The sequence below is a fragment of the Gopherus flavomarginatus genome, chromosome 6, assembly GCF_025201925.1.
Source record: "Gopherus flavomarginatus isolate rGopFla2 chromosome 6, rGopFla2.mat.asm, whole genome shotgun sequence".
Lineage (NCBI taxonomy): Eukaryota > Metazoa > Chordata > Testudines > Testudinidae > Gopherus > Gopherus flavomarginatus.
In genome coordinates this window covers 24,768,112-24,794,468 of record NC_066622.1, presented here as the reverse complement: position 1 = coordinate 24,794,468, position 26,357 = coordinate 24,768,112, and the positions used below count along the sequence as shown (strand labels likewise).

Genomic DNA, 26,357 nt, shown 5'->3' with positions numbered 1-26,357 from the left:
ATCATATGAGTTGTAACAGCTGCCATGGCTTACCCCAGGAATAGACTGCAGCCAGGAAGCTGGTAAACATGTCTTTGCTTGTTGAACTCCTAATATAGAACAGCTAATTGGAACAAATAATACACTTCCTGGTTGCTGCCCCTGCCAGCACACCCCTTTTTAAAGGGAATCACATCAAATAACTGGAACTCTTAACCAGGCTTTCAGACCCTACAATAGACATGAATCAAATGCTGTTTGTGCATTAAATGTCTTTCCGTGTGTTCTGTAACTTGAATGATACTTTATCTAGAGCTGCTGACTGAGTAACTCATCAAGAAAGCTCAATCTGTTGTTGTAGGAGTACAAAGAAACATCCATCTCTCTCATACATTACAGCCTCATTTATCAAAAGGTTTTGGGGCAATATAAAATCTTTGGGGAAGAGGGTTTCAAATAAATAGGAATAGCGGGAACCTGACTGAGTTTTAGTTAATGTTATTTAATTGTACTAATTTTTTAATGGTAGTTGTGATCCTAAGTTTCCATCTTTCCTGTTTCCTTCAGTTCAGCCAAGCTATTATTGTTAAATTTCTTAATGCTTGGGCTTGATGAGGTAGATCCTGCTGTTAAGTGGATTCTTTCTGTTGGCTCAGAATGCTTTAATCTTCTCACTCTTTTTCACTGTTTGTCCTGCGTGTTGGCTTGCACTTTGTACATGCTTGGAACTAGTGTCTTGATATATTTTATTACATGAAGTGATATAAAATGGGAAAGGTTGAACAGTGGGTAGTGACCTTGTACTTTGAAGTGCTGCTGATGGTTTAAACAGCAGAAATGAACAGCATCTCTCTACTAAATATGAAAGTAAAAAGCACTGGAATATAATTTACTTTTTTCTTTTTTAATAATTTTTTCAGAACATCATCGGTGCCTGTGGCAGCTGTCCCCAGGAGGAAGAGGCTTTTCTGAACAGTAAGCCCTGCTTTTAAAGACTCTCATTGTTATGTTTAAATTCTAATTAGAGAGTGTCAAGTATCAGGGGGTAGCCATGTTAGTCTGGATCTGTAAAAGCAGCAAAGAATCCTGTGGCACCTTATAGACTAACAGACATCTTGGAGCATGAGCTTTCGTGGGTGAATACCCACTTCGTCAGATGCATGTAGTGGAAATTTCCAGGGGCAGGTATATATATGCAAGCAAGCTAGAGATAACGAGGTTAGTTCAATCAGGGAGGATGAGGCCCTGTTCTAGCAGTTGAGGTGTGAAAACCAAGGGAGGAGAAACTGGTTTTGTAGTTGGCAAGCCATTCACAGCTTTGTTTAATCCTGAGCTTACGGTGTCAAATTTGCAGATGAAGTGAAGCTCAACAATTTCTCTTTGAAGTCTGGTCCTGAAGTTTTTTTGCTGCAGGATGGCCACCTTAAGATCTGCTATAGTGTGGCCAGGGAGGTGGAAGTGTTCTCCTACAGGTTTTTGTATATTGCCATTCCTGATTTTTGTATATTGCCATTCCTGATATCTGATTTGTGTCCACTTATCCTTTTCCGTAGAGACTGTCCAGTTTGGCCGATGTACATAGCAGAGGGCCATTGCTGGCATATGACCTAGTAGTACAGCTCCAGTTCAGAACAGACTGTAGGTACAGTGTTTGGTTCCTATTCAGCAATGTAATATACCAGCTGTAGCAATGACTGTAACACCTCAAAATAACCAAACCCATATGGAGCAAACAGAAGTAGGTTTTTCCATGGGCCCTATTGTGAGAAGTTGAGCAGTAGCACTGGGAGATGAGTGGTTAGTGAACCTTGGATTTAAATATGCTTGGATTATAATTAACTCTTGTGAGGAGACTAGCATTGAGAAATGGATGGTATGGCAGATGTTCAGCATCAGGAATTAAGGGATATGCCCAGGATGTCTGTGTGACAGGGTTTAGTTCTTCAATAGTAAAGTGCATGCATGCTGTTTAGTGATGAGAGTATAGAAATAAAATAATCTCACATTATGCTATACAGATGAATGCATTTGAAAAACAATTTGTATTAGCAATTCCAGAACATGGAAGTTCTTTGAGATCTTGCATTTGGAGCACTCTGAGGTTCTGGCAGGAGCCCCTTTTAACATAGCTCTTGGGAACAATATATTTTCAGTCTAGTATGAGGATTTGAATGCTCTGGTGTCTTCTCAGAGAAGGGACCAATCTGACTCTTTTGAGGGCCTGTAGATGAAGAATGCTATGCCAGGTCTCCTTCACAGACTTCCTTGAGTCCTTTAAGAGGCTCTACTCCTTGGTTAGCAGCTGCCTGTCTAAAGCAGAAATGAGTCTGACCCAGGACACATGAGGTTGAATTTTAGGTCCGATATTGTATGCTGTGAATCTCAGACTTGGTAGGGAGGATAGGAAGGCTAATTGGGTTAAATGAATGCTTAATAAGAGCTTTCTTACCCCAGTCTTCAGATTGGGGATAGCATGATGGTAGGGAGGGGGCGAGGTTTTATGTTTTGCAAAGTGCCATAGCAGCTAAATTAAGACCAGCTGTCTTTAACGTCGATCCGAGAAGATGAGATTGCAGTTTTTAGGTCTGGAAGAAATACGGTTTTAAAACTAAAAACAGTTTTCTGTATTCCTGATCAATATATGTTGTATGTTTAATGCCTTCCTCTTACCTTGGCAGCCTTTCCTTCATTCACAATTTTGTTGCTGACCTCTGGTTCTTATTTTAACGTATGCAGGTGAGGTAGAGCCTTAAAGAACAACATGGACCTTGATGTGTTAAACATGTTTGTAATAGCAGGAGGCACTCTGGCTATCCCCATTCTGGCATTTGTAGCATCCTTTCTCCTGTGGCCTTCTGCACTGATCAAAATCTATTATTGGTAAGTTAAAGTATAAGTATATTAGCATGGAATGATTATTTTTGGTTCACACTATAACTTAGATTTAAAATGTGTGGTTGCCAGACAAACTGAGTGCTCAGTAAGTCTCACTTATCTTAAAGATGCGGCCCCCATTGATCTTATTGTTTTATTATTCGTATTCATACAGTAGTGCATGGGGCCTCAGGCTCGGGTGGAGGTCCCCATTGTGACAAGTGCTGTACATACGCATAGTAAGAAACGGCACTTGCCCCAAAGAGCTTACAATCTAACTAGACAATGCAGATAAAGGCTGGGAGAGAGGAAGTATTATTTATCCTGATTTTGCAGATAGGGACCTGAGGTATGGAGAGATTGAGCAACTTGCTCAGGGTCACATATAAGCAGTGATGTTGGAACACTTTTTATAGAGAGGGTGTTGAGAGCCACTGAACAAAACTGCAAACCCTGTGCATGATGGAAACCACTTCAATCCTGGGGGTGCTGCTGCACGTCTAGCGCTGCTAGTTCCAGCACCCTTGCATATGAGGCCACTGTCCAAGCCAGGTACTGAACCCTGGACTCCTGAGTCCCAGAGTTCAATGATGTGTTCTCTTCTAGCCCATAGAAATGACTAACAGCGGGGTCCAGCTTTAATACATTTTAGAAAACAGGATTGTTTAGTGACAAGGAGTGTTATGAAAACTTCCCAAAATCTCAGTCAGCTATACTTGATACCAAGGTAGACTGGCACCTGGGGGAAGTATTCTTAGGGCCCGTAATATAAAATTAGATTAAGACTTTAACATGTGGATGGAGTTTTGTTATAATAGATTTGTATTACTCTTAAAAAACATAACTTTAAAACACAGACAGAAGGAATACTACCATTCCTTATCACATTCTCCCATCGGAGGTTTTTTGGGTTATGTCTTTGCTGCAGGTTGCTAGGCAGAGCTTGATTATCCTTGTTGCTTTCATTTGAGAGGGAGGGCTGCCCATGGGAACTAGTGTCATTTGCACTTTTCACAGTACAGGAGAACAGACTGGGGACAAATGGCCTGTTGGACACCTTCATCAATCAGGAAGGCTATTTGGATCTTGTGGGCAGGAGTGATTGTCACAATGGGACCAGAATGTGCGTTCAAGCAGAGCAAAGAAACAAGACAAGGTGTGGGAGAGAATTAAAAGCAAGAGAGCATTTGACAGAGGCTTCATGATTCCTCTGTGAACTGGGACAGGGCAATCGTCCAGCAAGACAGAATGGAAACCTGGTAATTTCATGCTCAGGACAGAAATGTTATGCTCAGGAGAAGTAGAAAACCTCTGTGCAGCAGTAATCTGCATTGGTAATGCAGTTGTCAGAGTCCATGCAACTCCTCTTGACATCTCATGACAAGCTGCATTTCTGTGAGTTATTCCTTTGCAAAGGAGATGATGATAATGGGCTCTCACTGAGAAAAGCATTAATGGATCTAAGTTCCTTTCCCATGACAGCTGTATTGAGACTGTACTTACAATAGCCTGGCCAGTCTTATTTCAAAATGGCTAGGCTGTGCCGAACAAACACAAGGTACCTTCATGTGGTAACTAACATGTGGTCTGTCACTGTCTTAAATATGAATGTTAATCTAAGTGTTCTGATTTGTATCAGGTTACACAAAGCTTCTCTGAAGCCACATCTTTCCTCACAATTAAGAATATAATCTGAAATGTGAAAACTGTTAGTTACAGAAAGAAGGTTTCCAGCTCTCTCTCTGCACTGGAGTGTTGAAGAGAAGTTGTATAGTTTTCCTCATTAGCCTGTGGTACCCCATCCTTTCCAATAACAGAAGAGAACCATACTAGCTCTTTAATCTATGTGGAAATGAGATGAAGAAATGATGATTTTTTCAATCCCTCTGTTTATTTCAGATGAGGGTTTAAACAGAAGATATTCCTTTAAAAATGCCTCATCTGGCATTCCAGCTGTGTTCCAGGATTGCTGTACCTGATGTACAGTTAACAGTATGAGTTGTTTTAATTTGGTCACTCATCAATTCCACTCGACTGCTGGGGTATCTTAAAGTCAAACTGATTTTCCGTAGAAATTTCTGATTGTAGTGCAATTTGTAATACCATTTCCACTCACTCAGACAAGGGAGCAGTATCAATCTCATTTCTTTTTTTTAAAATGGACAGACATGTAGGTCTAACACAGATTTATTCTAAGTAATCTCATAATCTATGTATTCAGGTGACTGAAGGTTAAAACTGACAGGATGTAATCAAACCCAGGAATATCGGTAACTAAATATGTGTAAGGAAGAATTGCTTTCCTTCAAGCATCACATCAGGAACTATGAGGCAGAATGATGCTTCTGCAAATGATGGCTAAAAAAGTATCACCAGTTCTCTGCTATGGAGAATGTCAGTCCAGTACTGGGACTTCTGAGTCCTCTGGCTTGTATAAATCCGATTGGCAAAAGAGGATTAGCCAAATTTCACTTCCTTGTAGATGCTTTTCCTGTTTCTTAAAATCTCTATTTTGTGTGTCCTTGGAATGAGGCCCCTGAGGGAAGGGGGTTGCCCTAGCAGTGTTCCAGGTACATCTCACAAGCTCCCATTGACCGCAGTTCCCTGTTCCCAGCCAATAGGAGCTACGGGGAGCAGTGCTTGGAGGCAAGGGCAACACACGGAGTCCTCTGCCCCCCTGCACTGGGGGACAATCCCACAGGCTGGATCCAAAGCCCTGAGGGGCTGGATCGAGCCCACAGGCTGTAGTTTGCCCACCCCTGACTTAGATTGTAAACTCTTTGGGGGCAGGCACCATCTTTCCGTTCTGTTTGTACAGCACTTAGCACAACAGGGTCCTGGTCAATGACTAGGTGTAGCAGAGTGCTGACTCACTGGCACAGCGCTTCCTGCTGGTTGTTTAGGAATTAGCTCATCCAGCACACAGAGCACCTCCTGGTGGCCGGTGTTTCACCTGCCTCAGGCCCCCCATGTCCTTCCCAGACCCCCTTACCCTGGGGTTCTGCTCACTGCAGTACCCCCACATGCTGGGTCTCCCCTCCCAGGGGAACACTCAACCCTCTACACCCACCTTGCCTGAGTGGCTACTGCCAGTCATCATATAGCCTCCTCTCACTGAAGCAAACTGCAGTCTGTAAAGGCCACTCATCATTGGCAAGGGGGTTGGACCAGCTGCCTCTGCCTATTTCTGGGCTGCACCTCTCAGCCCCAGTACTTGTATAGGCCTTTATCAAGGCCTCAGCCCGGGGGAGTTTGCCAGGCTGGAGCTCCCCAGCTCCTCTTGCCCTTCTCCAGCGCTGCTCTGCTTCACGTACCCTATTCCCAGGCAGCTACATCCTTCTCCCTTCAAAACTAGAGAGAGAGACTGACCCAGTGCTTTCCATAGGCCTTCTTATACTCCCAGCCTGGCCCTGATTGGCTGCCTCAAGCCCACTCCTGACTGGCTCCCTGGGGCAGCCTTTCCCAGGGCTATTTTTAACCCCTTCCACACTGGAGCGGGGTGACCTCCCCTCTACACTAGGGCTCCTAGGTGCTACGATAATACAATTAATCAACAAGAAGAAGTAGCACAAGCCTATTAACAGACAGTGTGAAGCCTGGTGCTGCAGAAATTGGTATTTTGGTGAGTGAAGGAAACAAAAATGCTTTTTCATTCACATTATTAGATTGTGGAACTCGTTGCCACGGGATATCATTGAGGTCAGGAATTTAGCAAGATTCAAAGAGGGATTGAACGATGATATGGATAACAAAATATCTAGAGTTGTTATAGCACTAAAAGAAGAGTTTTGGAAAGGATACAAAACCAGTCATCAGGGTTTAAGACAATCTCTTAACTAGTTGGGATTAGGATGAGGCCTTCATGGGAAGACAGATTACCCCAAATCTGCCTATTCTGGGTTTTCTTGCACTTTCCTCTGAAGCATTTGGTATTGGCTGTAGTCACAGACAGGCTACTGGACTGCATGGACCTCAGGGCTGATCCAGAATGGAAGTTCCTATGTTCTTGTAAATATTTAGTCAGTGGAGACATAGGCAAGAGTTTCAGAGTAGAGAAGATGATAAGAAAAGGGCTGATGCCAGAGAGCTCTGAGGAGCCAGGGTGGGTAGGCAGATAAGAATGTGCAATATATTTAAAAAAGCAGTTAGGGACTGAGGGAGAAGTTCATGGAGTTTGTTAAGGAATGGCATGGCTTAATCAGCAGAGTTGAGAGGATGAGAGGATTTTTCTAAACAGATAAATGCCCGTTTCTTTTCTAAGCTTAGTTTTGAGTCTACATCTGTAGTAGCTGGATCTGTAATGCCTGGATATTACTAGGAATTGCCTAGGAATCTTGTGTGCATTTTGTTACAGAATATCCAGCAGTTCTGCAGAACTCTCCCCTTGCTTCCTGTGAATCTTGTTTCTTCAGAATTTGTATTGTTTAATTTGTTGTTTATTCTGTTACATTAGAAATTGTTGATTTTTGTTTTTGTTCTTGAATTATATTTTCTTTATGCACCTGTAGGAGGGAATGAGACTAAAAGTATTGTGGCTATTCGGTCCTCTTTCAATCCATGGACCATTTCCACTTCTCGGGGTAGACTGAGCTCTTGAGAGCAGGCTGAGATCACAGTCTTGACAGGGGTAGCCAGTGACAGCATGCTGCAATTCAAAACCTGTTCTCTTTGTCCCCCCCATTCCCTGTCTCCCCTCCCATTATTGTTCATATGGATTGCACTAGGGCTACAATGAGCTACACTCTTAATGGTAGAGGCCATGGCCTTAGTTTGTAGTTGGGGTGCTACAGAATGTCTTTTTCCTGCTCCCCTGCTTTTGGCATGTGTCTCCATGCAGGGTTTGAGGTCTGAGGCTGCTCCACTGCCATCTGGCCATGGATTGCGCCTCCTTTGCTTCGTGTGCTAATCTGTTTAGCTGCCATTCCTGCCGCTGCTAATAGTGTTAACACCTTGTGAGGGATCAGTTCAGCTTTGAACAGATTATTTTGTCTTTTGCTGAATTGATCCATCAGGATCAGTTGCTAAAAATGTTAATATCTTGCCCAGTGATGATTTACACGGGGCCCCTGAGGCGAACCTTAAGACACTTATTCATTCAGGGTGAAATTCACCTCTGTACGTAGGACTTGCACACGGTCTAGGCACCACATAAGTCCCATATAAGCCCTCAAAATGGGGCTTACAGTAAATAAGGATTGAGGTGCTGCATAAGCTTTTTGCTGGCTCTCTGCACCCTCACAATGACAACACTATCCAGCCTTAGTGACATCACAGTCACTTTTTATATAAACTGATACTGCACAAGCTGGTATTTATCAATATTCTGGTCACCAGATACTTTCCAATTATTTTGTTTAATCTACAGACAGAGGCCAGAGTCTAATCTCAGTCCAAGTAACTGTTGACTTCACTGAAGTCAGTCTTGTTTTTACTTCAGTGTCATGTTATAATCTGCCTGGTGTTGCAAATTCTTGCTTTGTTGGCCTGAATGAACCTCCATTTGTTTTAAAATTTACTTGTGGCGCTCAGGATTGGTCCCAGACAGAGCAACAGCAAAAAGGAAAATCCATTAAAAATAGATCCCCAAAGTTAGCGTGAAATGAATAGAAAGCCCTTGTGCTGGGCCTTGAAGAGGAGGAATTCATGAGACATCAGCAGGGAAGGTGTTGCATACATGCAGGCCCACTCCCCAGCTCATTTCAGATGGACAACTGAGACCAGCGACAGCCTGGTTGACCTCACTTGCCTTGTGAGCAGCAAAATGGCTGTTTGCGTACCTCACGCCTAAATGACGAACGGCCATAGAGACCATCAGCAAAACCTTGGTTTGAAACCGGTGCATCATTCCAATGGGGCTTTATTTTGGCTGGAAGCAATGCAGAATGCTATATAACTGTCCACAATATTGTCCCGGACACTTTTTGCTTTAAATGTTTTTTCAAATGTTATAAAGCAGCTGTCAGTGATTCCCCTCTGACACAGAGTGCTCCCTTTCAGATGGGCACCTTTAACACCAGGTTTACTGTCCTACTTCCCCCTTTGAGTTTCTAATGACTTCACAACAGGCTCTCTTGTCTCAGTAATATGCCTCCTTAGGGCCAGTTTATTACAAAACTCTAGTGCAAATAATCTGTAACAAAAGTCCCGAAACATAGTCCATTTCATACACCCCGCTGCCATGCAGTCCTTAAAATCCCATGTGATCTGGTCAGTAGACATAGCGCATACCACACTCAGGAGCCTTTCACTGCTCCTGGGCACCTCTTCAGTTCTCTCCTGTCCTGCCAGGACAGCCACCCCAACCCTTCCAGCCGCAATCCCCCAGCCTTTCTGCTGGGAGCTCATCCTCATCAGGGAGCATCCAGCACTGTCCAGTTCTGTTAAGCTCACATCTTAAATAGGCCAGAAAGTAGGCCCTGCACCTGTTCCCCAGTCCTCTGTCACTTTCCGGTTCCAGTGCACCAGTGTGGAGGCCTCAGCAGGTATGCCCCTCTGCTGCTCGCCTGCCTTTAGCCTGCTTTGGCCCTCAGCTCTGGCACTCCAGCTTGCAACTCCCTCTGCTGCTTTCTTGCCTTCCATTCGCTCCGGCTTGGGGAGTTCATCCAGAAAACCCCTCTTCTGCCTTCCCTGAGGAACCTTCTACAGTTTCCTTCAGGGACCTCCTCCCTCTCTGAGTCTGCCCTGCTCTCATAGCTGGCCAAACCAGGAGAACCTGTTCTAGCACAGGGGCGCTGGACCAGCTTCAATTAAAGGGTCAGCCACCCTGTGGCAGCAGCCAAACTATTAAACTTTGATAAAGGTTTGCTAACTGTTCTGCTCTGTTCAAGTTCTCAGCACCCATCTGTGGGGTATCTGAGTGCCTGCTGCCCCTAAGATTGGGTCCGCCCCAGTGCACAGGGCCCCCACAAGCCCAGCACACCATTGGAGCCCCACTTTCCATGTAAGTGGTGTATCAGTCCCTTGTGGGGGCTGAGCTCTCTGTGACATTTTTCACTGAACTCAAATGAGCCAGCGTAACAACTCTTGACATTACATGTCCATCATACTTTGCCTTTACATGTGTCATTTTACCCAAGGGTCTCCTAATGCTTTTCAAATATAAACTAAGCCTCACAATTCCCCTTGTTTGAGTCCATATTAAAGATGAGTAAACTGAGCCAAAAGAGGCTAATCTTCAGCACATCCTCTGAGGCGTCCTCAACATACACTGACTTCACTGGGGATTGTTGGTGTTGAGTATTTGCAAGAGATGCTCAGTACTGCTTAGAATTGGACCCTGAGGCCCAGATCCACAAAAGTATTTAGGTTCCGACCTTCCATTGAAATCGGTAGGCGTAAGGTGCCTAAATACCATTGAGGATCTGGGCGTTAAGTCTGCATTCTCGTAGCAAGTCAGGGCCTGGAATTGAACCCAGGAGTCCTGTGTGCCTGTCTTGTGCTCAGACTTTTAGATCATGCTCCAATGTCATGTTTCACTTATTTCTTTGTCTTTAGGTACTGGCGTCGAGCACTGGGCATGCAGGTTAGATATGCTAACTATGATGATTACCGGTTCTGTTTTTCTTATCGAGGGAGACCTGGATTCAAACCATCCATACTAATGTTACATGGATTTTCAGCCCACAAAGATATGTGGTTGTCTGTGGTCAAGGTATGTTTCCATTTTTCTGACAACAAATGGATACTGCCTTAGTGAGAGAACACTTTTACTTGCAGTGCTGTTGGTGTTGTGAAAGAGGGGTCTCCTGCTAGCACATTAGGAAGCTTAGCTATACTGATCACAGCTATGACAATTATTTTGGAAAACTAGAAATATCCTCAGCTACTGTACATATTGATCATCTGATGCATTCCACCCCTTTTGTCATTCAAAGTTTAGAGGATTTATGCTTCCAGACTTAATAATGTCATGGCTTGTTCTATACTACAGAGTTAGGTCGACGTAAGCTGCCTAATGTCAACGTACATGCTACAGCCTTGTTGTCCCCAATATAAGTGCCCTACTACATCAACATCATAAGTCCACCTCCACGAAAGGCTTATGTTGGTGTACATAAGGTGATGTAGTGTCTATGTAGATGCTGCGTTAGTTACGTTGGCTGTTGGATGTCATTCTTATCAATTTCACGGTTCATGCTTGGGGCTGGTGGTGGGCTGCTCCTCTTCAGTTGGTGGACATGCTCCTGGTGAGGACATGCTCCATCTACACAAGGAGGGTAGCGTGGTCATCGGCCACCTCAGTAATTACTGCAGTGGCTGTAAGTCGACCTAACACAGGTTGATTTAAGTTTGTAGCGTAGACGTGCCCATAGAGTTTAAGGTCAGAAGGGACCATCAGGTCATCCAGTCTGACCCTCTGTATATCACAGGCCCTTAAATCGTACTTAATACGATGGAGCCTTTTCTTAACAGCTGGAGTCTGGTGTATAATAATTCTGGTGAATGGGTCATTTCTGGTATTTAATCTATGAGGCTAGATTTGCACTCTAGTCTGTGTCAGCACCTAAGCAGAGTCCCTGTGGAAGGCCCTTAAGACCCAAAATCTGCTTGAGGAGAGGAGGTTGTGGTCTCAGAAAACAGGCTTCATCTCCTTAATACTGGAGGTGTTTTTAGGGGCCTTGCACCACCCCAGAAGTGGGTGTTACTGGCCAGAGTGAACGTGTACATGGGATGATTATGGGAGGTACTTATTTCACACTTCCCCACAGTAACGCCTACCTGCAGAGCTCCTATGGAGCCAGCAGCAGGAAGTAAAGTTGCTCTCTCCCAGCAACATCTCTGAGGGAAAGCAGCAAAGGAAAAGCTACCTGTGCTCTGCTGGAAACCATCTCTGTGCGGTGGCAAGGCTGTGCTGTGAGAGAAGCTTTGCGTGCAGGAAATCTAGCCCAAGGTATTTAATCACTTCTCATGCTGGATGTACACATACCAACATTTATAACACAGTCCCTTTTTCCCTCCCCTTCTCTTTTTCTTGGATTCTATTTTTTTAAACAATAAAACTTCCTTAAGCTTATAAACGACAATACCAACTCGCAGTGAACTAATGTAATATGGTGCAGCCATTGGCCACACTGTGCTAATCAGGACAACATTTCCTAGCGAGATTTTAATAGGAAATCAATTTTTTCCTCCCTGTAATTACTAATTTCCTTCATAGCATCCTTCTCTAGGCTAACTGCCCAGCGCTTTGTTTCCGCAGTTCCTTCCGAAGAACCTGCACTTGGTTTGTGTTGATATGCCTGGTCATGAGGGAACTACCCGATCATCATTAGATGACTACTCCATCAATGGGCAAGTTAAAAGAATACACCAGGTGATGGCCTCAGCTGTGTTCTGTGCCTGTTCTTCTCCATGTCCCCCTTCCTGGGCAATCAGAGTATATGGGTTTGATTTGTCTTTGAAGTGACTGGAAACCAGGATTTCTTCTCTTTAGAAGATTGAAGGTGAAACATGGAGGGCTATATTGTGCTCTTGGCTCAGCCCTGTGTAGATGGCAGCATGCAAGTGTGCTGCCTCAGGAAAACCCCAGAGGAGTCATTCCCCTGCTCTCCTCTTCTTGCAGGGGAAATCATCTACTCCTGGCTTGTAGCAAGTGCAGTTTACTTCTCCTTTTCCCTCCCCTCCTGCAGCTCAGCTGTTCATTCCTTTGGATCACTAAATGGGCCAGTATTGCTTTTGCTCCTTGGCTCTCTTTAATGTGCTAAGTTGCAGCCCTGCAGAAGGAACTTTGCAGAGGGAACGTGTCCGTCTGTTCCTTCAAGGACTAACCACCTACCATGTGACTGATTAGCTTGGACAGTCTTACTGCTTTGGGCACATTCAAATACGTTAGAAAATTCAGCGTGCAAATTACAGCCAGGACCCTGTGTCCCAGAATCAGATGAGTTCTTAAAACCCTGCAGCTCACAGGAGCTTCATATGATGGGAGAGCTTTTTGTACTTTGCTGCTCAGATTATAAAATGTGTAAATTTTCCTTTCAGCATAATGGCTGAGTCATGCAGGGTCGTAATTAAGGGATATGGCAGGGCTGAAGAAAAAAGCCTGTAGTGGAGTGGGGGGAGATGGGACGTGGAGGCACAGCAGTAGCATTTTCCCCAATCATATACTCTGATTTCAGTTCCTCTCCACCCACAAATCTTTTCAAGAGCCAGCAGTGAAAATGGGCAGGGATCCAGGATCACCACCTACAAGCCCGCCTCCCTCCCCCCCAAGTGACTCATGCACCACTCTATCAGATTAAAAGCGACGAAGAGTCCTGTGGCACCTTATAGACTGGTATTGAATCCCAATCTTTGTAAAAGCTGCCAAGTGCCTCTGTCCATTTCCTTTGGCATCATCAGCAGATGCCTTCCTTGTGACAGTGCTGCTTTTTACTTCACATTTGATTTAAGTATATAATATATTCTGGGCCAGATTCTTATTTATGCGAACACCTCTGCACTGCCACAGTGGTGTACAGGGTCAGGCCTCAGTGGAGAGCGTTAAATCTCTCCTAAGCTGAGCTCTGCAGCAGAGCTCTTAAACCGGAGAGGCGGTTGGTAAGATGCTGCAGAAATAAACAGCAGGTGAGGGGCCACATTTTTGTATTTTCTAAGTTTGCATTTTCCCCCCTTGTCCCTTATTGGCATTATCAAGATGGATGAGGCTGGAATGTGGGGGAGATGAGGAACAAGACCAAGCAGGAAGGTGGGAGGAGGTGAAACAGGGACTGTTGTTCTCTATAACGTGGATCAGGCTGCAGTTTATTTTTGTTTGTTTTCCTTTCCTTTAAAGAGGGATGTAGATGAGGCTGGATGGTTCAGAGGCTTGGTAATGGCCTGTGGAGCCTTTAAGCCTTAGCCGTTCCAATCTCACCTGGGTCAGTAGTAACTGAAAGTTATCATCAGCGCTTGTTTGCTACCCTTGTAGAACCTAGAGAACCTGGGCCAGGGACCTGTGTTTTTGTTTGTCTGTCAAGCACCAGCCAGACCTGTGAAACAATAAAAATAACAACAGGAAAGGAGAGTAGTGTTCTCAGTGCCGTTCCAGTGGGCAGGTATCCTGTCACAGACGCTGCTTCCACGCTTGTTGCTATTTTAACAGTCTCAGCAGTGGCTAAAAACTAACAGGTCACAGACCCCGAACTACTCTGGTAGCTCTCAAGCTTGTTCTCTTGCTCAGGGGCAAGGCACTTTGCTGGGACAAGGTGGGGAAGCTTACCCTGCTCTGTGGATGGTGATGTCCACCCTCAGCACTGTTAAGCCAACACCTTCCATGGGAAATACGTTACCTTTTATTTAAAGAGGATGCACGGGCAATCTTAAGATTCTGTGGATCCACCACACTGCTCTAGCTTTGCTTTTAGGATTTACTGCAATGATGCCAGGACCTCATGATTACTATATGCTGTAGCTTTGGAGTTTATTTTTTCTAGTGACTCGGATTGTAACTGTGCAGTTGCTCCCTGTGGCCTCATTGCCCTTTCCATTTCAGTTTGTTGAATGTATCAAGCTGAACAGAAGACCTTTTCACCTGATCGGCACCTCAATGGGTGGAAATGTTGCAGGAGTTTATGCTGCTCAATACCCAGCAGAGATTTGCAGCCTGTCTCTTGTATGCCCTGCAGGTGAGTGGCACAATAAAAACAGTATGGAAGGAAGTAGCTAGGTATATACCCTGTACCAAAGGAACCTAGAGAACCTTGGGCAGTACTGAATCCAGTGTAAACTTTGTGAATTAGATAGTGGGAAGAAATACTTGGCACCAACTGAGACTTTAGAATCCAGTTTAGATGTATTTATACTCCATAAGACTAATTAGACTCTAACAGAACAGTGCACGTACTCCTGGAACACAGCACGTGAAGTGTGAGATAACAAATGCTGTGAAAGCTGAATTCCAGTCTCTGTTCTAAGCCCCCCTTTTCACAGCTTTCTCCAGCAAACTCCTGTTTAGGCTGAAACATTCCATGCTTAGTTGCAGCCCAAAGGTGACTCTTTTTTTTTAACGATGTGTGCAGAAAACAATGTGTTTGCATAGCTCAATGTTGGCTGAAGCTGGGGGGACAGACAATCTATGTGTTTGAAAAAGATTGGTTCTGAATTTATTTGAGCTGCGAACATTTAAAATGGAATGTTCACACATGCACATAGTGGAGGAAGAATCTGGGTAGAAAGAGAGCTGCCTTAATTGGTCCCCCCCCAATGTCCACTGCAGAGGAGGATGACACACATCATCAGCACCTTTGCTTTCTGCTCTCTTGGAGCCTATGCTACACCAAGGTGGAGGTTTTCAGAAATTGCTATGCAGAGAGTAGCTTTGCTATCTGTTGCAGGGGAGGGAGGGCAGAGATGGAAGTGTAGGTAGGCGGAGGGACCAGGACATGAAGAAGTATTTGCAGGCCCAGCGAAAGAGTTGTTGTTTCCTCATTGGCTTTTACAGATCAAAGGGTTGTGGCTCTCCCAGAGTGGTGGCATTTGGTATCACAGCAGCTACTTCTGTTATAGACACATTGAGAGGTAGCTGGAATCCTAAATGTGGACCCTTACATCTTCATAGGGAGGCACAGAGGTTTAGTTCCAGGATTGCCATTGGAATTGGAATGAGTTAAGAACATAAGAATGGCCATAGTAGTTCAGACCAGTGGTCCATCTAAACCAGCATCTTGTCTTCTGAATATGGCCAGTACCAGATGCTTGAGAGGGAGTGGACAGAACTGGGCAACTATCGAGTGATCCATTCCCTGTTGTCCAGTCCCAGCACCTGGCAGAGGCTTAGCTGTAGGGCTAAATCCCCACGCAGCTCTGAAAGTTTTGGTAATGTGTGTATAAACGTTCAGTGTTGTATGTAACTGAGAGATTGCTAAATGTGTCGTCTCCAGTTTTCAGCATGGTGGAAAGAAAATCCTTAGACCTTTCTTAAAATCAGTTTTCTGTAATATCGATTTGAGTAGAAACTTGTAAATTGAAACACCTTCTACCAGTGATGCTTCTTGCCAACAGTCTAATCTTAGCTGTTGGGTAGCTAGGCAGAGTCTGCGTCAACCTTTGTGCTCTGTGTGATGTTTCTAAGGGAAAGAGCACAAAGCCCGTATGGCTTGGACAGGAGTGGCTGAGATGAATGAAAATGAGGGTGAGGAGAGGGTCAAGAGAGGTGATCTGAACTGACTTCACAAGAAGTGTCTGTTTTAAACCTGCAGGGGGATTTAGCTGTGTAGTCTTATCTCTACAGGTCTGATCCTCGCATACAGTAAGGCCTCTCTACAGCACTCTGGCAACATAAGATGTCTTGAAATGGGTGTAGATTACATTGGCCCTGCTTTAAGACATCTTTACACTGCCAGAGAGCTATAAAGAGGCCTTACTGTAAGTGAGAATTGGGTCCTTCCTGTTCCTAAAGTCTAAAAGGAAAATTGCTTAGTTGATTCTTCCCAAATCTGCCACTAAATCCCCTATGCTCTCTCCAGCTTTTTGGAGACTGTTACAAGAAGGGAAGTTACTCAGTAAATGTGAATTTTGAAGTACCTAGTTATGCAGAATTTCACATTTCATCAACTTACTCTCCTGTCTTAATACCTGGCCAGACTATTCAGAACAAGCTAGGGAATTAAAAGCTACAAATGTGTCTGAGTGTTGGCACAGCTTTATCTGCATGCAGGAAAGGTTTTGGTGTTAGCCCCTGTTGTCAAAACAGCTGCTGCTGCTTCTTATCCAATAAACTAGTGATTCCAAGGCAATAAATAAAGGGCAAAGTGGAATGTTACCTAGTTATCACCTGTGCAGCTCTGGAGAAAGAAAGTGATGTGAATAACTGTCTCTGTGTGTGTGTCAGGCATCTATGAATTAGAACCAGTGGTTCTCAACCTGCGGTACACATATCCCTGGGGGTCCGCAGAGGTCTTCCGGGGGTACATCAGCTCATCTAGATATTTGCCTAGTTTTACAACAGACTACATGAAAAGCACCAGCAAAGTCAGTACAAACTGAAATTTCATACAGACAATGACTTGTTCATACTGCTCTATATACCATACACTAAAATGTAAGTACAATGTTAACATTCCGATTGATTTATTTTATAATTATAGGGTAAAAATGAGAAAATAAGCAATTTTTCGGTACTAGTGTGCTGTGACACTTTTGTGTTTTTATGTCTGATTTTGTAAGCAAGTAGTTTTTAAATGAGGTGAAACTTGAGGATACACAAGGCAAATCAGACTCCTGAAGAGTCACCTCCTAGTGAAGAGGTTTGAAGTAGAACTGGCTGGGGAAAATTTTTGCAAAAATGTTGTGTAAAGCCTATAGTGTCACTTAATAATAGCTATTTCATTCCATTGTTCTGTATTTTCCCTGCAGTGCTCATTGTTAATTTCCCAGCACCTGGAGATAGCTTAGCAGATGATGCACACAGTAATAAAGTGTTGGTGCTTCAGCAGTTCCCTGTCTGAGAATTCATTTTGGTGGGCAAGTTGCTGTTGCCACCTGCGAATTGTATGTCCCACATCATGAGGAGACCTACAATGTCCTGCTGCAGCTTAACTATACAAATAATTACAAAAAGATAATAGAAAATGGAGATTTGTTTGTTGTTTCTATCTTCATCAGGATTTTTTTTCTTTTGTTTCTGTCTTCCTGTATGTGATGAGTTATTCAACCCACTAGCTGTTGGTGGTATTACCATTCCAGCAAGTAAACATCCATTCATAATATATGTTAAGTATTTGTCAGATTGCATCCTGACTTTCTGCGCACCCACTGTATGCTCCTAGCTCCTCTTCTGCATCTCCTTCCACACCTGCAATTGAGTACCCACCTTCCCTGCTGCTGCTTCTGGCTTCCTCCTGTGTAATGCACTGTTAGTGTATCAAGGAAATGCACTTCCTGTTTTATTAAAGTGAGAAATTCTCTGCATAATGTTTGGGAGGCAACCAGCTACGGGAGCAGTAGGGTCAAAGTTATGGTGAGTAGGGAGGACTGGGATATCATTTGGTAAATAATATACATGTATAATGTGTAATCCCGCCCCTTGGTTGAATGAGTAAGCAGGCAGGAAGGCCATAGAAATCGGTAATTTAGTTCCCCTGGCTGAACTTCAGTCATTTTCAGGAATAGATTATATTGTACATGTTATATATTAAATAATATAATAAAATATAATATATAGTCATAAAATTTTAATTCCATAGATGGAACTGGGAATGGGATTCACTGTTTTGTTTTGAAGGGAGGTAAATTGTGGCCTATGCAAAGTGGCAGTGTTCCTTTTGATAGGCTTTTAAAATTTTTTAGGAAAAACGGTTCTGGAAATTAGAAAACAAGAGAAATCAAGATATACCAAGGAATGAGAGAAAGAGAGAGGATGAAAAGAGTCATTTTGTGAGAAGACTCACAAACTAGCTGAAATTCTGGTTTAACTGAGAAAGTACAAAGGTTCTCTCATCTCTCATCCACTTCACACAATTCGGTAAAATTGGCAGGTTCCATTTATGAGAGACTCCCACAGGACAGAGATGCCATGGTGTTGCAGGGCAGAACCGTATCTTGATTAACACTTCGTTGGTCTTAGTTCATTTTGAATAGTATATGACAAAACCAGAGGTTTTATTTTTCTTCAGAAGAACGGGGGACTGGGAGGAACACAAAGCAGGTGTGTATTTGCGCTGTGTTTAGTGCTATTAGTTTGATTACCATAGCTATTAGCGGAGGCTGTCATGACTGCGTGAAAGTTTACAACAGTCAAATGTACAGTACGCCCAGAAATAACTACCTTTTGTGGCAAGTTGCCGTCTCTAGGAAGGGCTGTCTTGTTGTTGTCACTGTTTTGGATTTTAGCATGTGGTTATTTTTGTTCATCGTATATAGGTCTGCCATATCCAAAGGATAACACATTTCTTAAGCGTCTGCGGGAGCTGAAAGAGTCTGAACGTATTGACAGGATTCCTTTAATTCCATCAACGCCAGAGGAAATGGCAGACATGCTGAAGCTTTGTTCTTATGTGCGCTTTAAAGTACCTCAGCAGGTAAGAAATCCTAGTCAGTCATCATCTTTAATCATGACAGAAGGTAGTAGACTTGGCCAGGATGGGCCATAAACAGAATAACTCTCACAGAGAGAGTGAGAGCGCAAGCTTGCCTCTCACTGAAATTCAAGCGTTTTAAACAGAATGGTTGTGTCAAAGACAATGAAACTGAAATTATACAATCTAGGATGTATCTTAGAACAGTGTAATTCTCCAGGTAATGTTGCTATATATTTATAGAACGGGAAAGAAAGAACTGTTAGCAATTTGCACAGAATGCTGGCCCCCTAAGATACAGTTTGAAATTGTCCATCAGGGCAAGAAATTTTTATTTATATTTGTTCAGGTCCAATCCTGCAGTCTTCACTAGATCAAACAGGCTTTGGTTCATCATTGATGTGATCCTAGCAGAAGTATATATGAAAGTATAGAGAGTATACTCCAAAATATAATTGTGGCATTTGTGTCTTCATGCTCCGTGAAAGAAGCCAAAAGAACTAATGAGAAGGTGTGGGACTTCTGCCAAAATCCCTCTCTCCTCCCGTTTTTGTGCTCCAAATCAACTTGGAAGGTGTCACACTTATGACTAGTCTTTCATTTTGAGTATCTCTGAAATTGGATCTTTACAATGACTAATTTCATGTGATTAAATCAGGAAGGATTATAAAGGACATACAGGTTGTTGGATGTAGAAGGTCTGGCGTTTGCATAGTTCTACCGATAGCTTTCCTATCTTTTTGACTTCATAGAAACTTCAGAAGGTTTCTGTTCAGAAATGTAACTTCTTTAATGCAACCCTTGCAGACAGTGTCAGGTCAGTGCTCCTGGAGGTCTCTTGCTCCTCTGGTGTCGCCCTCCTCTGGAGATTTGAGAGATTTGAGGGATGAGAATATTAATGGAAAAATATTTTCCACAGTCTCTAATTTTCCATATACTTTAAGGCCAGAAAGGGCCATTATGATCATCCTAGTCTGACCTCTTGTATAAAGCAGGCCATAGAACCTCCCTCAATAATTTCTGCATCTAACTAGTATCTTTAGTGGTTTAGGCCACTTTCCTTTTGTTTTTTTCCAGCCATACTTGCCTGATGCTTCCCTCTTGGAAGGATCTAGATTCTTTGGCAGCTTTGTGGGAAGTCTGGATGCTTTTAGTATATATAGATAACAGGAAAAGCTAGATAGACAAAAAATTATTGTCCAGTACATAAGAGACTTGTTTGTTTGTTCTTTTTTTAGCAAATTCAATGGAAATGTTAATTGTTCCATTGTGAGGAGAAAGGAACTTAGCAATATGTTTTCCTTAGGAAGTCTTTGATTAATAGATTATAGAAGAAGAGGAAATGTAAAGTAATGCCAAGTATTAGTAACGCCAAGGTAAGGTAATGAAAAGTATTAATTTTTATGTGAATAATAAAGAAATGTATGATAACTCTTGAGACAACCTGGCAAGACGCATAGTCTGGCTTAATAGCAAATTCCTACTGAACGGTATGAAGGACATTTTTCTGCTTCCTTTTTATCCTGCAAGCTTGTAGCCCCTTTATGAGGTGTCAGATCTTGTGTGCTTACTATCTTGCTCTGCAGCGATGTAACAAAGCCTTGTTTCCCAGGCATTATGGCAACAACCTGTCATCATAAGGTGTCTCCAAGTCAGCTTGTGCTTTAATTACGTTGTGTAACGCACAAAAGGACAGACCAGAAGAGGTCCCAGAGTCAGATTCTGGGCACAGTCTTGTCCAGTGTCCTCAGGAAACTTCTCCACATGCTGTCACCTGAGTGGCAGTGCGTGGGCCATGTGTGGTGTGTCTGTTGTCTTGCCCTGATGCACATTTATTTATTTATAGATCCTGCAGGGCCTTGTTGATGTTCGCATCCCGCATAACGAATTTTACCGGAAATGTAAGTGCGCTGATTCTGCTCTGCTAGAACCAAACACAAAGTCTCTTGATCTGTAGCCTAAATACCCAGTTTGCATACAAATCTTTCTTCCTCATGCAGAAGAGGACCTAGTTGCCTCCATAACAGGGTTTTCCTGTGGTGGGTGCTTCACCAGTGTGGAGATTCCCTGCTGGTGGAGGAGTGGGTGGGGACAGTGTCATGGGGCATGCATCATCCCCGCTCTTTTAGCCAGCCCTGTGAGGAGCTAAGGGTGGAGTGACACAGCCAGAGTCTATGTATCTCTTCTGCACCCGTCTTTCCCCTGCCCAGCAGTGTTGTGAGCTGACAGAGTCCCCACACAGCTCCAAACAAACTACATATTATTCACAGAGGGTCTCCCCCGAAAAGAGAAAAAGAAAACAAAGCCTCCGGTTTATTAATCAAATATTTACTCCAGAAAAACCCTGCCTGCATCCCCAGCCAAATCCTTCTCCATAGGCTTGGCTGCCCATCAGGGCCTTACTGTTCCAGGCCCTAGCTCCCCCTTCTGAATGTAAGGAAAGTGGGATAGAGCAGCTGCACCTGCCCTGGTGGATCCGCTTCAGGGGCTGAAATAAGGGAGAAGTAATGTGGAGGGGAGTGCTGCTCCCCTTCCCATTAAAAGAATAGGGGTTTGCCACCCTCCCCCAGCTCCCTGACTTGGGATAGCAGCCCTCCTCCTCAGCTGGAGCAGTTAATTTCCCCCCTCCTGTTTGTATCTGCTTTAATCATTGGGCAGCTTTAATTAATGCCTGCTAACAGAATGGGTCTGTTGGAGAATCTTGTCATACTAGAGGTCACAGACATGCTGTCCTGCCACTGATGGATCCTGGAGTGATCTGTGGTTTGTGGGCAGGCCCTATATCCTATTCTGCCTCCCCCATGGGCTAACTGGGGTACAGTTCCCTTGAGAACACAGTGGTGTTTTCCTCCCACTGTCGCCCCATCTTGCAGGTTTTCCTTATTCAGGCAAACCCTCACTGGTGGCCACAGGAGCCTGCTGAAGGAATAAAGGAAATCACTCACTCAGGATTCGGGCCACGCTGATTTAGCAGTAAATGGAACAAATCCCACTTGTGTTTGACTAATTCTTCTCTGCTGAAAAGTATTTTTAGAAATTACAGATGAAAAGTCCAGACACGCTCTTCATGAAAACATGAGCAAGATCAAAGCCCCAACGCAGATCATCTGGGGAAAACAAGATCAGGTATTGCTGCCGCTGTGCTGTTTTATTTTTTTTATAAAGAATTGGTGCTCCGTTTCCATCTGTATGAATGTTACATAAGCAGCTAGCACTAGTGACTCGCATCGTGTTTTACAGACCAGTAGTAAGAACACAAGGTCCCTGTCTGCCCCAGTGATCTCCCAGTCAGACGGAAGTCTATGAAGGATGATAGGAGGGAACAGACAACAGAAAGGAAAGGGGACAGGGAGAGCAGATCTGGGAAGGGAGTTGGCTACCAGGAGCTCAGATTCTGTCTGCTTAATTGTCGTAAGGGAGGGAGCAGCTAGTGGAAAGCTCACTGAAAGAAGTGGGCTTGGAAGAAGAAATTTGAAGCGAAAACAGAGTTGTCTTGGCAACGAGGAAGAGAGAGGCTGTTCCTTGGGTAGGTGGCAGAGGAAAAGAAAGGCACAAGGATGCAAGACTGGGAAGGAGATGAAGGGAATGTTAAGGATTGAGGAGAGGAGCATGTGCGTGCACACGTTTGCAAAGGAGAAGATTGTGTGTACATGCGTGCAAAGGAATACAGGAAAACAGGCTGAGACATAAGCAGGGGTGGAGCTGTGTAGAAGGGAGACTATAATGTCAATTCTCCCCTGCACCAGAGCCTCTTTATGTGGTAGTGGTGGCCTAATAGTGGTGAAAGTGCTGCAGGGATAGGGAGCTCCCCTGCCGGAGTAGCCCCATGGCAGTCCCCGTCGTAGAGGGCTTTCATAGATGGGAGGAGGTGGGGAGGGAGGGAGGGAGAGAGGCCAGTGTACTATGCTCTCTGGATCTCTTCTGCTTCCCACGGCTCATAAGAAGCCATGAGCAGAGCTTGAACTAGAACAACTGTGAGATTCCTTTAACTTATAGTAGGAGCCAGGCAGGCTCCAAAACAGCCCTGGAATCCAAGGACTGAAAGGTAAGTTAGAGCCACTTCTGCCCTGCTCTGCCCCTCCCAACCACACCTATTAGGGAACTCAAAATTGGGGCCTATATTGTGGGATAGAAGGGGAAATGTAACACTGTCAGAATCAGTGGGTGGTCTGAAACCAGCTGGAAATAGGATGGATTTTAAAATAAAAAGGAGTGATGAGCTTGGAACTCTTTTTTATTTTTTTTTAAAGAGTGTAGTGCTTGTGAAAGGTACCCTAGTGATAACGCCTTCCCAATGGGAGTCCCTGCTTCCCCTCCCACACCACCCATAGGCTACCTCTCTTTGCCAATGGGGCCATGTCCACCTTGAATAGAATTTGCCGGATAAGGGCTGGTTTCCCCTTCATCTGCTTGCCTGCCGTGGAGTGTGGGCTGTATGGATTCTACTAGTCATCTTCCCTAGTTACCCTAACAGAGGGGGGAGCGGACACCTCTGACAGGAGAGGTGCTACCAGCATTGTTGGGAGAAGGTGCTTCTGGAGCCCCTGCTGATAACTGGTAAGAGGGAAGCAGAGCTCAAACTGTGGCTGAGGATGCTGTAGAGTAGCCTGAGTTGCCACAAGACTTCTAAACCAGGCAGGGGAGCCAGAGAGAACCCTAGTCTGTTTAAATCTTCTCCTATGCTCATAGATCATGTTAAGTGATAGGGAAATTCAGATGAAATAGAAATAAAAGTAGAGACTTGCATTTGGACCGGAGAGATGTCTATGGTGAACATTGTCAGTGGAACTGGGTAAGTGGTGGGAACATTCAGACTCCGTTCACGTTGGGAGCAGAACTCTGCTAGCCACAGTGCTCATTACACTTGGTTGTTGCTATTGGGGTTCTAGAATGGTTTACCGCATCAGTACGAACAAGGGTTTTGTGTTTTTTTGTCTGCAGACCATGTTAGCACTTTGTTTATAAAACTGTGCTGCAGGGGATAGAGGTGTATTATTTACCCACTTACATGTATGCGTGTGCACAGACATGCACAGAGAGTGCCTAAATTGTAACCACTAGGATTCTGTTGCATGTGGTCAGTGCCTGAATTATTCCCACTATGAGGCTTGGCTTTAGGGTGACCAGACAGCAAATGTGAAAAATCGGGACAGGGGTGAAGGGTAATAGGAACCTATATAAGAAAAAGACCCCAAAATTGGGACTGTCCCTATAAAATCGGGACATCTGGTCACCTTACCTGGCTTGTACACAGTGTAGGAGGGCCAGAGGAGACACTTGGATATGAGCTATTCCTGAAGAATCTGATGTGGGGAAACAAATGCATTCTATAGTAATTTAGTATCCTACTTTGATGTAAAAATACACAAGAGATGGTTTAAACAGGGTCATGGAATAGCCAATAAAAACTTTGATTCAACTCTGAGACTTTTTTTTTCTTTGGTTCTTACTACTTTTTCTGTCATTCAGGTTCTGGATGTTTCTGGAGCAGATATCCTAGCAAAATCTATTTCTGACTGTCAGGTACATATTTTGGAAAACTGTGGACACTCTGTGGTAGTGGAGCGGCCCAGGAAAACGGCCAAGCTCATATTGGAATTTTTCGCATTGGTGCACAACACAGAGAACAATAAGAAACTGGCTTGAACTTCATGTAGAGTCAAGCACTTGAACATGTTTTGAGTTGTGAATTACTGATGATGTGATAAGTTCTCAGGGATCTTGTACAAAATATGGTGAATGTGCCAGAGTCCCTGAGGAAACCAGAATCATTCATATGTAAAGCTGTAGCGCTAACAACACACAGTGACCTAAGGGATCCATTGAGCAATCTGCATTTTTTTAAATATAAAACTAGAAAATCAGAAAATACTAGCCATGGAATGTACTGAAAACTTGGAGTTTATGCAGCCCATGATATGTGATCATATTTAATGTAAAACTTATTGGAACATAGGTGTTAGACGTTAGAATATGGAAGGAATAAGTGAAGAAGAGATTTAAGGTATTTCTGCTACTTAGAATCTATTGCATTGCATGATAAATTGTTGTAAAAGAATTCTGACGTTCCAGGCATTTGCTGAAGTGCTGTTGCTATAACTCATTAACTTATGATTTATGCAGAAAATGAAGGCAACACATAAAACTTATTGCCAAAAGGAAAAACGAGTGTATGTCCAGAATGTTTACACTTACTGTGGATGGATTTTTACTCCCTGAACAGCTCCTGTGTATATATAACTGCCTTAACAGTTTAGAATATTGAGGTGTTTGTACAATCTGGCTTTGCTTAAAGGGGGATACTTTCTTTTGATGTTCCACCCATGTATATAATCACTCAAATATGGAGAGCAGTTTCAAGATGGTTATTAAAACAAGTGGAGAAAAACTCCTGGAGCCATTTATTCTTTTAGGTTTGGGGCCTGATTAAGCAATAATACTGTATATAGATGAGTGAACGAACAAATTCAGGTTAACACAAGGGTGTGAGGTCTTAGATCTTTAAATTATATTGTGTTGCTGAATATTTTGATGTAAATAATGAGTTTCTTAATGAATTCTGTGAATTCTGTGATTGGTAATGTAATTGAAAACAAGTGTAACAGATTTAAGCTTAATGAGATAATTGTAATATTGGTTAGATGCTATACAGGCTTGTGTATTTCTTACACCTTTTACAATACGAATTGCTAGCAGATGCATTATAAGCTCCAATGGAATGCATTTTAAAATATAGTGGTGCAGAAAAGTACAAAATACAGTAGTGTTTCCTTTGATGATTTGTATGTGTAATTAAATTTATAGTCGTAACTTTTATCTAAATGAAATTATAGCAAAACAAAAGAGCCAGACTAGTTACGTTTTGTTATCTGTGATGCACCTTTTATGATATGTAGAGATTGATTCTGGACTGCCTCACCCCCAGAACTATGCCACTCATGTCCCTGTGTACTTCAAAATCAGCTGCTGTGCATGCGTTCAAGCTATGCAGCAGTTCATGCCGCAGCACTGATGAGAATCTGCTCCTTGGTCTCAAGCATTGCTTGTAGTTAGTAGAAAGCTAAAGAGTGCACTGTCTCCTAGAAAGCGTGTGGGATGACATCATTATACAGCTGCCACCACTCATTCCCTTTGAACTCCTTCCTTGGACATCGTTTGACATTTTTTCTAGACTGTAAAGATTCTTGCAGACTGTGTATATTTCTATTTAAGCCTGCATTTCTAAGAGCCGCCTTTGAGCTCCTTTTCCAATGTACTATGATCTGTATATATATTTGAAACCCATTGCTAGTCTGTCTTTTGTTTTAAAGAGAAAAATCTTCACTCCTGTTTTAGCAAAATTAGAAACACGTTACATTAATTGCTTGGTCATTGTTTCCATTCTAGGAATAAATACAAAGTGGCTGACAATTTTATTTGTGGAAAGCTGGAAAAAAAGTTGTTAGATGTTTACATGGTTTCTAGAATATGCAAAGGACTTAAATTATTATTAAAATCTAGTAACTTACA

General features: G+C 43.3%; 2 protein-coding genes across 2 annotated transcripts in view; both read left to right on the top strand.

Annotated features, from left to right (window-relative positions):
* Window positions 1–26,357, top strand: part of LOC127053554 (protein ATP6V1FNB) — a 354,802-nt gene that overhangs the window by 60,972 nt on the left and 267,473 nt on the right. The window lies entirely within an intron of this gene.
* On the top strand, window positions 912–26,357 carry ABHD6 (abhydrolase domain containing 6, acylglycerol lipase). The gene is made up of 9 exons (XM_050958480.1): window positions 912–954; window positions 2,716–2,859; window positions 10,348–10,504; window positions 12,053–12,166; window positions 14,327–14,459; window positions 18,694–18,851; window positions 20,695–20,749; window positions 21,874–21,974; window positions 24,318–26,357. Exons 2-9 carry the CDS (start codon window positions 2,741–2,743, stop codon window positions 24,492–24,494), a joined length of 1,014 nt encoding a protein of 337 aa, XP_050814437.1. The 5' UTR covers window positions 912–954; window positions 2,716–2,740; the 3' UTR covers window positions 24,495–26,357.